The sequence below is a fragment of the Thalassophryne amazonica genome, chromosome 16 (assembly GCF_902500255.1).
Source record: "Thalassophryne amazonica chromosome 16, fThaAma1.1, whole genome shotgun sequence".
Taxonomy (NCBI): domain Eukaryota; kingdom Metazoa; phylum Chordata; class Actinopteri; order Batrachoidiformes; family Batrachoididae; genus Thalassophryne; species Thalassophryne amazonica.
This window is the reverse complement of record NC_047118.1, coordinates 67840757-67854318: the sequence shown is the minus strand read 5'-3', so window position 1 is coordinate 67854318 and position 13562 is coordinate 67840757. Positions and strand designations below refer to the sequence as shown.

The 13562-nt window shown below is 39.4% G+C and overlaps 1 protein-coding gene across 1 annotated transcript in view; it reads right to left on the bottom strand.

Annotated features, from left to right (window-relative positions):
• Nucleotides 1-4210: 4210 nt before the first annotated feature.
• The window catches only part of usp7 (ubiquitin specific peptidase 7 (herpes virus-associated)), a 119696-nt gene continuing 110344 nt past the window's right edge, over nucleotides 4211-13562 (bottom strand). Inside the window, 3 exon segments of the mRNA XM_034189483.1 lie at nucleotides 4211-4347; nucleotides 7572-7662; nucleotides 10450-10521. Of these exon segments, the coding sequence (XP_034045374.1) occupies nucleotides 4241-4347; nucleotides 7572-7662; nucleotides 10450-10521 (270 nt within the window). The 3' untranslated portion in view covers nucleotides 4211-4240.

Sequence of the window (13562 nt, the reverse complement as noted above, 5' to 3'; positions counted from 1 at the left end):
CATATTTTCATATTTTTGACTACCCTCATCCTAACCTGTTTTTAAAGCTAGAACCCCAAAGAGGCACAGTAATATCAGAGGTTACACATTTCACATCCCACTTTAGTTATGCAGAAAAGAAAAATTAACTACTTATTTTTATATGGCTCATCAATTAAACTTAGTTCAGAACTAGAGTAGAAAAAATGTAAATTATTATAAGTAGTTGTATGAAAAATGTCTTCAAAAGTGGAGCTTTAATCAAGAGGGTGTTATGGAAGGCACCCCCCAACAACACCCTCTTTCCATCTGGATTCACCCCTGGTTTGCAGTCTGAGCAGGAACAATCAAGAATTTGTGTATTTATGTAGAAAGTGTGACCTGATTGAGAAAAAGGTCTTAGCGCATTTACGTCATGCCCTCCTCAGAGATTTTAGGCATATTTTTGAAAAACAAAAAAAGTTTGTTTGCTATGCAATGTGGGTCTCCAGCTGTTTGTAGTTTAACCAGAGTGAAGACACTCACAGACTCAGACAGACTTTGAAAGATAAGTTTAAAAATATTTTCGTAAAACTCTGCTCTTTGCTCACTGTGCGCCGAGAGAGACGGACACAAAAACTGAGACATTATTCTGAAAAATTGACTTTTGAACGTAGTAAATTTTAGATCTTGTGCCCAAGCCTCGGTTATCCGGCAGGATGGCGTCAGCGCGAAACCTGCCTTTTGGCAGCCCAGTTGACAGAAATCTGTCGTCGTGACAGAGAATTTTAATCTCTGGATGTAGAGAAAGGGAGTATGAATTCTTTGCCATAGAGAAGTGAAAATATGAAGGGAAACAAAATTGCAACCCCACCACTAGATAGATAATACAATCATACAGGAAAGCCAGTTTTCACAAATTTCCAAAAAATTTTGTCCACCCCATGATGGAGGCAAGTGTATTAAAGTTTGTGTTATTTCAAGTATTTTGGGCTGTATGGATAACAGGGAGGAACCCAAGTAACTAACACCCAGCGGTTCAGTATCTGGCATGTTTGTGGAGGCAAAAGGTAAATATGATGGCGGACCACTGAATTTCAGCACAAGCATGCACAAAAAAAAAAAAAAACAAAAAAAAAAAACTACCAGGGGAGCACTCAGAAAAGTTCAAATGTATACCACAGCCAATGCCAAACTGAAGAAAATGTTGAAAACTCCCTAAAAACAGTTACACAAGAATTCTGGATCTGGACTCACAAATTTTTCACATAGATGGAAAAAAAAGGTCATTGCAAGTTTACTGGCCTGGCTTATTGGCTGGTGGGGGTTAAAGTGAAAACTTCCTGAAACCATTTAAATACTCTTGACAATGTCTACCCTCAAATTAGCAAACATGTGAGGCAGTATGTTGTGACCCTGTATTGGTTGCAGTCTGTATCCACACATTAAGGGTAAAGGGTGAGCCCCATACTCTTTCCATCATTAGTGAATGATGTGCTAGTAGAGTTGCACACGTGCGGTGCTATGGCCTGAGGTCAGGTGGCCAGCTCCTTCCCCGCTACCTTATACGTTTCCCAACTATTAGACAGGTACCCCTTTAAACTGCTGGGTGGGTAGCAGGAGGGCATCGGGTGGCAGTGCCACAACCGGCAAACCATCGAGCAATCACAACCCAACACACACTGCAGGACAAAAATAATAGAAAGGATATTAAGACCATAAATTACTACCTGAGGATTCTATCAGGGCCAGCAGCTGCCCATTTGAGACCTCTGCTGGCGGTATTCGGTCATGCTTCATTTATTCCACTGAGATGGAAAAGCAGCAAAGCTTTACTTTCATTTTATAGAAAATTTTATTCAACATACATCTTCCAGCAAAAAGGCAATATACAGGAATAGTTGTCATACACTGCTGCTACACTGAGGATTTTAAACTGGAAAAGATCAAATTAAGGTGTGATTCTGCAGATCATCTTTGTACTGCACTTTATAGCAAGACAAATGCAGTTAATCCAAATGCAACAGAGAGAAAAAAAACCTTTAACGGAGCATCAGGAACTGAGGGGGAGAAAAAAACAAACCTACACACAAGAAATATGAACAACCTGGCTCCTTCTGTACCCAACCACAAAGGCGTGTTTCGCTTAAATTTACACGTTCTCATTTTAAATATACAATTCTTAAGTGTTGTCTTTACAGAGCCAGCTATGCACTATAAAGGGAGCATCCCATCTGTGCTTAAAAAAAGAAAAGGAAAAACATAATCCAAAGTGTTTCATACAATGCTGGTTTTGTCTCTACACAATCCTCAAAACCTGCAGCTTCCTACTCAGCACAGCGCAGTTACTACTCCCAACCACCTGGAGGCAAGTTTCCAACAAAAAAAAAAAAAAAAAAGGAGGAAGATGAAGCTGAGGAATCAGGAATGGATACGTCTCATCCTCCCCTCCCCCACCCCCCCTAAATTTAAACAATGAAAGGGCCAGTATATGCAGGTACAGCTATTTAAAGTCAAATTCATTACTTCCCCATCCTGACTAATGTTCAAACTATGACCGTTAAGTGCAGACGTGCAGGACGCAAAATAAATGTTTTATTATGGAAAAACAAAAACCCTTTCATGGTTTTTAAACCCAACCAAAATAGAGGTTTTATCTTTTTTTTTTTTTTTTTGCATTAAGTCCAACTTTGACAAGCAGGAAATCTAATAAGCAAATTGAGTGGGGAGAAGTCTTTTTTTAAGGAATATTTAACAGGGTATATTATATATATATATATATATATATATATATATATATACACACACACACACAGAAAGAGAAACATGGGAGGAGAAATTTCATTTTTAAGTTGCAATAATTTTAGTTGAACAGATTAATAATAAAACTAACTGCATCTAAATCTTAATTGCTTTAAAAAAAAGCAATAGATTCTTTCAAATTTTTTAAATGTGAGGATCTGCTACTTTTATTTTTTGTTCTGAAATATATCATTGTAAACCCATTTTTGGTGTCCTAAACAGGTTTTAAACTGGTTTAAATTTTATGACTTTTTAGTCATCATGAGCCTCCGATAAAAAGTTTACATTTACAGGCAGATTATTATTTTATAATAATGTGTGTGTGTACATTTGTTTTAGCTCTGCCCCCTAGTTTTAGCTCAGCCCCATAATGTATGAACTCTTCCCTGACTTAAGTCCCACCGTGCATCTATCATTAACTGAACTCAGGATGACTTGATTCCGCGCTCAGATCAACTTCTAAATCTGTTTTTAAACTGCCTTAAACAGTAAAATGCCTGAAAGCAGCCAAATCAAAGAAAATCCAGGTTCAACTTTACATTTTTTTAAAGCAAGAAAGGACTGATATAAATACATCTTAAATGAGGGTTTGTTTTTTGCTTCTAACAGCACAATAAAAAAAAAAAAAAAGGTTTTACTTGTTTCATTTCTAATTTGAAGTCACCTTGTTACAAGATGTCCCACAACAGTTTTAAAACTTTTTTTAAATGGATGCAAGTCAATAATAATAATAATAATCATAATAAAAACCTAAAGCTGCTTGTAATTTGTATTGCAAATAATCTGGTTCAACATGTGAGTATAACTGCTTCTCAACAGGTTTGAAATCAGTGGGAACTTGGCATCATAAATCCACATCTCTCTGGGATTCGAGAAAACATCACAGACATCTCTCTTTTCTTGTAGGGGAGGGATGGGGGAGCATTTTACAGCCTAAACTGTGTGTGTGTGTGTGTGTGTGTGTGTATATATATATATATATATATATATATATATATATATATATATATATATGTGTGTGTGTGTGTGTGTGTGTGTGTATGTATGTATAGAGAGAGAGAAAATCAACAATAACTGAAAATTTAAATAATGCAGGGTGTGTGTGTGTAGGCGCATACAGTTTTCCAGATCCTCATCCCTCTCTGCTTACTGTACATTAAACTCTCGCAGACCAGGTGACCAGGTTGGGGTGGGGGGGTAAAGATGAGTAAAATAAATAACTAAACAAACAGGAAGGAGGTGGTTGGTGCAGTTTATTTTGTGGTTGAAGAATAATCCATCAGCTGCAGCAAAGATCCCTATGGTGCCGGTGTAGAGCTGTCCAGGCAGGGCGTTTAAAGTGATGCACGCACACATTCAAGCACACACAATCTCTCACGCGCGCGCTCTGTTACAGTCTGTGGTTACGGTGCGTTAAGTAGGGAGGGCGGAGGCGGCGCAGGTGGAGGATGAAGAGGACAAAGGAGGAGGGCACACTGCTTTAGTTGTGGATCTTGATTGCTTTCTCCAGGTAAGTGTAGCGGCCTCTCTTTGGAGCTTTGTTGAAGTGGTCCAACCCTAACCACGGGCGCGGGTGGGACATGTTACCTAGGAGACGCAAGGAAGACGCATATCAAGTCACATTAAGACAAAAAAAACAAAAAAAAAAACAGGAAAATGAGAACAGCCATATTTGGTCGGCTTTTCCATGAGCAGTCTTGTGTAAAATGACTAGTTTATATACAGGCATGAGACTGGCAAAATGAAAAAGAAAAGTCTGAAAGCTTTGTACAGGTTTCACAGTTTTAAACATACGTGGCTGCATTTTATTAGTGATCATTTTGACTTAAATGACTAAGGAGGGCAAAAGTCCACTGCTGGCTCAGAAAATAGAAATACAATATTTCCATGACTTCTTCATAAGAAAATACCTTTAAAGTGATTTACTTCTATAAGAAAAAATATTTAACAGGTGTTTTGACCAAGTGTGTATTTTCCTTAAGAAGGAAAATAAGGTGTGTGTGTGTGATTTGAACAGCATCAGAGCTGATCACAGTGCTGTCAATATGATTGCTGATTAATGGATATTTGATGTTATATTATTTCATCTGCATTATGAATTAGGTTAGATTAGATAAAACTTTATTAATCCCTTGGAAAAACTCCCTCAGAGAAAGTGAGGTTCCAGCAGCATTGTATACCAGCACACAGGGTCAGAAGCACACAGAAAAGTGAAAGTAAAAACAATCTGCAAATATAAACAGGGTGCAGATAACTGGTACTCGTGGTGCTCATCTGTGCTAAAAATCACTGATGCACAGCAAACAGCAGACAGAGGGAATCACTTTTCCTACAATCTGTCATCGCTTTCTTCCTATGAAGTGCTGCCTTTGTATTTCTGCTGCGCATCATTTATTTTTAGCATGCACAAGCACCATGAGTACCAGTTACGTGCATGCCTGAATATAAATACAGAAACGATTCCCTTGTTGGTTCTTAAGTTCACATTACACCCGAGGGGCAGTTGTTTTTTGAGGGTGTGTTTTGGGAAAATGATCATTTCTGTATGTTGACTGCAGGCCCGCTGTTTCTGAGAAGCTGCGAAGTGAAGCAGCGGATCGCAGAGCAAGCTGCAAAGCAGTTTCAGAAACAGCAAGGAGCAAGCAGCGGGTGCGCAATTTCTTCATTAACCTCAAAGCCATTTAAAGATATCAATCATGAGTCAACTTTGTGCTGATGAAAGTCATGAACTAGGACTCTTTTTGCAGGCAAGAAACGAGAATTGTACATAAAACCCGCTACTGGTTTAGTGGCTACTACTGTTCTTCTCCTTCCCGTCCCCTGTCTTCCTGTCCCCCCATCAGTCTGATAGTCTGAGGGACAAAGGAGTTTTTCAGTCTGTTGGTCCTGCACTTGGGAAGGAGCAGTCTGTGGCTGAAGAGGCTCCTCCTGGTTGCTGATAATAGTGTGCATTATCCTATATCACTATGTGATTTAGGCTTTTCTTTGGCAGCAAAGTCTCAAAACCTTTCATATTCTTTGTATTCCTTGGTTCGCAGGTGGTGAAACAAGTTCACTGTTGAGCTGTTTTTAAACAGCAACGGGTTTCTGACGTCTGCTTTTCAGTGACATTAGACTTTTTAAATCCAACGACATTTAATCCACATGATCCACATCGAGGAACTAAATCTTTGGCTGCAGTCTGCGAAACTGGAGGTGTCTGAATGCTTCCTTTAAACCTCATTAAAAAAAAAAAAAAAAAAAAATCATAGATGCTAAGAGCTAAGCCAGCCTGTGTTGTGGTGACTCTGCTCGTGAGAGATGATGTGTCTTTGAATCTGAAACTCTGCTGCAACACTGCCAGATACAGCTGATGACTTCCAGACTGAAGACTGTTCAAAAGCCACCTTTAGGCCACAAAGTAAAATTCCAAAACAGCCAAGTCTGGCAACATTGTTCTGCTGCAACCACAGACTTTACTCAGCAATGTCAGACTGAACATCTTCAAAACAATTATCGTGACATTATTGGAGAAGATCCATCTTGGGTCATTCCATGTCAATTCAACGAGGGCCTCATGCACTTTGTCTCAGATTTTCTTTACATTTTAATAAAAAATCCCAAGACTATTCAGAACAACAAATCTGAAGTTTGAGGCCTGTAGGCCAAGTAGTTTCTGAGATATGGCCAATTTAGTGTGCATGGGGTCTGCCGTTTTTTTTTTTTTAGGCAAAAATTATGGCCGTCATTTCTGGAGCCATGTTCAAGGTAGAATATCTCAGCAAATAATGGACTTAGAGGCCTGAAATTTTTTGTGGCAGTTGTCATGGACACCCAGACTTAGACTATAGTCAAACAACAGACATTGACACTAAACTGTGAAGTTTATGTATGCTCAAACTATGGAAAATATTACACTGACTATTGCGAGCATCCATGTTTGAGACACTGAAGCATACCATTACACTCAAAGAAGCCTTTCCATTTCTTGGCTCCTTAATGCAGCTATACTGGCTATGAAATATGTAAATTTGGCATATCTGTGGTAAACAGTTATTGCGGGAGAAACCTCTGAAATCTGAAAAAAAAAAAAAACATTTTGTGGTTGAATTTTATTAGAAGAAAAGCTCATGTGGGCAGTGAATAAAACTCTTCAAACTGATTCCATTTTGAAGGTATTGATATCTGCATTATGTGTTATAAATATGGCCTTTATGAAACTCCTTCCTGGTTAATTTAAGCATCCAATTATGGCTAATGTTTGCACTCGCAAATGTATTTCTAGTGCTGAAATGACAATTTCATTTTAACTGTGTGCACACTGCATTCATATGATTCCTGGCACATCCCAGAATGCTTGCACATAGATCTGCCAGGGGGATTCCCCAAGGTTTCCACAGTTACTAGGCTTATATCCACCTGCATGATGAGCAATGCAGTGAATGGGGCATATCTGCACATGTTCAAAGCTGCTGCTGTCAGTCTGGTTGCAGTAAGAATGGCTGCACATCTTCCTCCCTGTTCTTTTTGGTCTGATGAAAGTGAATGTCATCACACTTCTTTCTGCAGGTGAATATTTTGATTTTTAAACAGGCCAATAAACACTGAATGCAGTTTTTCTATTGGTATTGATCAGTCTTGTCAGAGTCACGTAATGCTTTGGAATAACACTTCTCAATTTCATGGTTTCTTGTAGGAAACAAAGGGTTAAGCCCATCACAGACTTAGATGATGCAACAAGAGAACTTCTGCTTTGCAGAACAGGCACATCACACATGACATGAAGATAAAAAGCACCTTTGAACAAAAGCTGGTGTGACTATCTTACACACCTGGCTGTGGTTCGAAGTCCTTCAAGTTGACCTCATACTCATCTTCAGTGATGTACTGATGTCGCCCCATCATCACAATTGCAAACTTGAACTGAGAAAACAACAAGCACATACATGTGACTAAAAAGATTTATTTATTTACATTTTTTTTTGAAAGGGCACTGACTGCTGAGAAAATTTGTAGACTGCAACAATTGACAACAAAGAGACAGACTTCAGTTCATGTCAAATTAAAAGCTTTCAGTGTCTTTCCAAACAATATAGACAAACTATTGCCTGTGTGATATGCTGCACGCTGAGACCCAAGCAGTTTTTTGGGTTTTTGGCTTCTATAGTTGCAATTTCTATTAGAGCCTAACCAATATATCGGGTGGCCGATAATATGAGCCTGTCACAAACCAATCGGTATCAGTGTTATTTTTGCCAATATGAAAACTTGTTTTACCAAATAATAAAAAAAAAAAGTAGAAAAACATATTAGCCGTTGGAAATGACGTTATTACATAGTTTGGCCAGCGGAGGGTGCACGTGTTAATTGTTTACAGTGGTGTCAGGCACAAGGGGACCTCCATCACTCCTTGCTCGCACTGTCTACAAGAGACATTCATTTTTTAATCAGCTGGAACTGTACAGACGGGGCAAAAAAAGAAAAATCTATTTATGCAAATGGTTACTGATGCAACATGGCAAATGCCACTCCAAGGTAAGGCAGCATGATCCACAGTGGTTGGTTGTTGGTTATGTTTATAGCTAATAATAATAATAAGGTTTGTGTTTGAACTGCAAAACATCAAGCATCAATTGCATTTCTTCATTATACAGGTTTGATAACAAAATATTAGGAATCACTGAGCTGGCTTGTACAGATGTTCAAAATCCCAGCCCAAAGCAAATTTTTGATAAAATTGGAAGTGGACACGACAGTAGACCCAGAGCTTGTGATGGGGCTGCAATGACAAGTTCATGTCTGCCTTAATGTCCACTGCATTGTGTTAAGTTCTCCGTTTGTTTTATTTTTGTCTATACAGCGCATCCATAAAGTCTTCACAGTGCTTCATTTTTTTTTCCCCCCACATTTTTTGTTACAGCCCAATTTAAAAATGGATGAAATTATTTTTTTTTCCCCTCAAACTTCTTATACACAATGACAATGTCAAAAAAGGTTTTCTAAGATTTCTGCAAATTTATTAAAAAACAACTAAGAAATCACGTGTAAGTATTCACAGCCTTTGCCATGAAGCTCAAAATTGAGCTCAGGTGCCTCCTGTTTCCACTGATCATCCTTGAGATGTTTCTACAGCTTAATTGGAGTCCACATGGGGTAAATTAATTTGATTGGACATGATTTGGAAGGACACACACCTGTCTACATATAAGGTCCCACAGTTGACAGTGCATGTCAGAGCACAAACCAAATATGAAGTCAAAGGAATTGTCTGTAGACCTCAGAGACAGGATTGTCTTGAGGTACAAATCTGAGGAAGGGTACAGAAACATTTCTGCTGCTTCGAAGGTTCCAATGAGCACAGTGGCCTCCATCATCTGTACATGGAAGGCATTCTGCCTGTCTAAATTGAGTGATCAGGGAGAGTGGCCTTAGTCAGGGAGGTGACCAAGAACACAACAGACACTGTCAGAGCTCCAGCATTCCTCTGTGGAGAGAGGAAAACCTTACAGAAGGACAACCATCTCTGCAGCAATCCACCAATCAGGCCTGTATGGTAGAGTGACCAGACAGAAGCCGCTCATTAATAAAAGGCACATGGCAGTCCACCTGGAGTTTGCTAAAAGGCACCTAAAGGACTCTCAGACCATGAGAAACAAAACTGTGGTCTGATGAGAGAAACACTGACTCAACTCTTTGGCACGAATGCCAAGCAACACGTTTAGAGGAAACCATGCACCATAGCTACAGTGAAGCATGGTGGGGATGTTTTTCAGCGGCAGAAACTAGGAGACTAAATGTTAAATGGACTGCATTTATATAGTGCTTTTCCATCTGCATCAGACGCTCAAAGCGCTTTACACATTCACCCCGATGTCAGGCTGCTGCCATACAACTTGCCCAAGGGCCCTTAGTGATCTTCCGGTCAGGCTGGGATTTGAACAGAGGATGCTCCAGTCTCAAGCCTAAGGCTTATCCACTAGACCTCGCCTGACTAGTCAGGATTGAGGGATGAATGCAGCAATGTCCAGAGACATCCTGGATGTAAAACTGCTCCAGAGCGCTCTCGAACTCAGACTGGGGTGACGGTTCATCTTTCAGCAGGACAATGACCCTAAACACACAGCCAAGATATCAAAGGAGTGGCTTCAGGACAACTCTGTAAATGTGCTTGAGTGGTCCAGCCAGAGACCAGACCTGAATCCGATTGAACATCTCTGGAGAGATCTGACAATGTCTGTGCACCGACGCTCCCCATCCAACCTGACGGAGCTTGAGAGGTGCTGCAAAGAGGAATGGACAAAACTGCTCAAAGATAGGTGCACCAAGTTTGTGTCATCATATTCAGGAAGACTTGAGGCTGTAATTTCTGCCAAAGGTGCATCAATAAAGTATTGAGCAAAGAATGTGAATAAGTATGTACATGTGATTTATTATTATTATTATTAATTTGCAAAAATAAATAAATAAAATGGAATAAGGCTGTAACATAACAAAATACGGAAAAAGTGAAGCGCTGTGAATACTTTCCGGATGCACTGAATAAACCACAGCAGTCCACTTAATGTCAGAGCAGATCTGTAAAGCTGTTTTAAGCTACACAAAGTACACATTAAGGCATGTTAATATTATCAGTACTTTTAAAACAAGCTGGATTTCAGATAAAACCAACCAGTCAGTGCAGAAAAAAAAAGGCCTTTAATAGTATCATACCTTCTCAAATTCTTTCTCCTGAATGTCCAGTGTGGCCTGAATCCGCCTCATCACCTCCCGAAATGACTCGTTCTGTAGAAGCAGTGACAAAAGTAAAATAGTGGTTGGATAATTGAGAATGTTGCCAAATACAAGCTTATCTTAAATACAAAAATAAACTGAATATCTTTCAATATTTTTGTCAGTTATTCCAGGAAATGAAAATTTTAGATATTCTCAACTCATCACATATAATTTACAGCTTACAGTGTATAAAAAAGTAAAAGTACCTAAAAGTACCTGTTCTTTTTGAGAATTGTTAAGAAATCATTCAATCCACTGACATCAATAGCCTTTTTGCTTAACGATTCCCTTATTGGTCCTTCAGGGCGGCCGTTGTTTTTGAGGGTGCTTGTCAGGAAAATTATCATTTCTCTACGTTGATTGCAGACGCTGCAGCAGGTCTGCAATCAACTGCTGTTGCTCTGCTAGAAACAATGAAGCAGTGCGCCGACCCACTACTTCATTGGTTCTTTGCTTCGCTGCTTTTCAGAAGCGGCAAATCCACTTCTTAACCCCTAGCAAAGCCATTAAAATATGTCAATCATGAGTCACTTTTGTGCGGATTAAAGTCACTAACTGGGACTCCTGTCTTGTTGCAAGAAAGAAATGAGAATTGTCCTCCATTCTGTTCGCACAGCTTCAAATGCTGTGCGGCTCTCTGTTGAGTCAAGTCAGAAAGATAGAGTCCTTTCGAAATGAATAACTTCAAAACAAATCACCGTTCAAATCAAATGACCCCTTTTTCCAAATGTTGCAAGACAAACAAACTGTAATCGATCAAAACGTTTTTCGCCCCTCCCAAAATCTTCAATCAATCAATCAATTTTTTTTTATATAGCGCCAAATCACAACAAACAGTTGCCCCAAGGCGCCTTATATTGTAAGGCAAGGCCATACAATAATTATGTAAAACCCCAACGGTCAAAGCGACCCCCTGTGAGCAAGCACTTGGCGACAGTGGGAAGGAAAAACTCCCTTTTAACAGGAAGAAACCTCCAGCAGAACCAGGCTCAGGGAGGGGCAGTCTTCTGCTGGGACTGGTTGGGGCTGAGGGAGAGAACCAGGAAAAAGACATGCTGTGGAGGGGAGCAGAGATCGATCACTAATGATTAAATGCAGAGTGGTGCATACAGAGCAAAAAGAGAAAGAAACAGTGCATTATGGGAACCCCCCAGCAGTCTACGTCTATAGCAGCATAACTAAGGGATGGTTCAGGGTCACCTGATCCAGCCCTAACTATAAGCTTTAGCAAAAAGGAAAGTTTTAAGCCTAATCTTAAAAGTAGAGAGGGTGTCTGTCTCCCTGATCTGAATTGGGAGCTGGTTCCACAGGAGAGGAGCCTGAAAGCTGAAGGCTCTGCCTCCCACTCTACTCTTACAAACCCTAGGAACTACAAGTAAGCCTGCAGTCTGAGAGCGAACCGCTCTATTGGGGTGATATGGTACTACGAGGTCCCTAAGATAAGATGGGACCTGATTATTCAAAACCTTATAAGAAGAAGAATTTTAAATTCTATTCTAGAATTAACAGGAAGCCAATGAAGAGAGGCCAATATGGGTGAGATATGCTTTCTCCTTCTAGTCCCCGTTAGTACTCTAGCTGCAGCATTTTGAATTAACTGAAGGCTTTTTAGGGAACTTTTAGGACAACCTGATAATAATGAATTACAATAGTCCAGCCTAGAGGAAATAAATGCATGAATTAGTTTTTCAGCATCACTCTTAGACAAGACCTTTCTAATTTTAGAGATATTGCGTAAATGCAAAAAAGCAGTCCTACATATTTGTTTAATATGCGCTTTGAATGACATATCCTGATCAAAAATGACTCCAAGATTTCTCACAGTATTACTAGAGGTCAGGGTAATGCCATCCAGAGTAAGGATCTGGTTAGACACCATGTTTCTAAGATTTGTGGGGCCAAGTACAATAACTTCAGTTTTATCTGAGTTTAAAAGCAGGAAATTAGAGGTCATCCATGTCTTTATGTCTGTAAGACAATCCTGCAGTTTAGCTAATTGGTGTGTGTCCTCTGGCTTCATGGATAGATAAAGCTGGGTATCATCTGCGTAACAATGAAAATTTAAGCAATACCGTCTAATAATACTGCCTAAGGGAAGCATGTATAAAGTGAATAAAATTGGTCCTAGCACAGAACCTTGTGGAACTCCATAATTAACTTTAGTCTGTGAAGAAGATTCCCCATTTACATGAACAAATTGTAATCTATTAGACAAATATGATTCAAACCACAGCAGCGCAGTGCCTTTAATACCTATGGCATGCTCTAATCTCTGTAATAAAATTTTATGGTCAACAGTATCAAAAGCAGCACTGAGGTCTAACAGAACAAGCACAGAGATGAGTCCACTGTCCGAGGCCATAAGAAGATCATTTGCAACCTTCACTAATGCTGTTTCTGTACTATGATGAATTCTAAAACCTGACTGAAACTCTTCAAATAGACCATTCCTCTGCAGATGATCAGTTAGCTGTTTTACAACTACCCTTTCAAGAATTTTTGAGAGAAAAGGAAGGTTGGAGATTGGCCTATAATTAGCTAAGATAGCTGGGTCAAGTGATGGCTTTTTAAGTAATGGTTTAATTACTGCCACCTTAAAAGCCTGTGGTACATAGCCAACTAACAAAGATAGATTGATCATATTTAAGATCGAAGCATTAAATAATGGTAGGGCTTCCTTGAGCAGCCTGGTAGGAATGGGGTCTAATAAACATGTTGATGGTTTGGATGAAGTAACTAATGAAAATAACTCAGGACAGAACAATCAGAGAGAAAGTCTAACCAAATACCGGCATCACTGAAAGCAGCCAAAGATAACGATACATCTTTGGGATGGTTATGAGTAATTTTTTCTCTAATAGTTAAAATTTTTTTTTAGCAAAGAAAGTCATGAAGTCATTACTAGTTAAAGTTAATGGAATACTCAGCTCAATAGAGCTCTGACTCTTTGTCAGCCTGGCTACAGTGCTGAAAAGAAACCTGGGGTTGTTCTTATTTTCTTCAATTAGTGATGAGTAGAAAGATGTCCTAGCTTTACGGAGGGCTTTTTT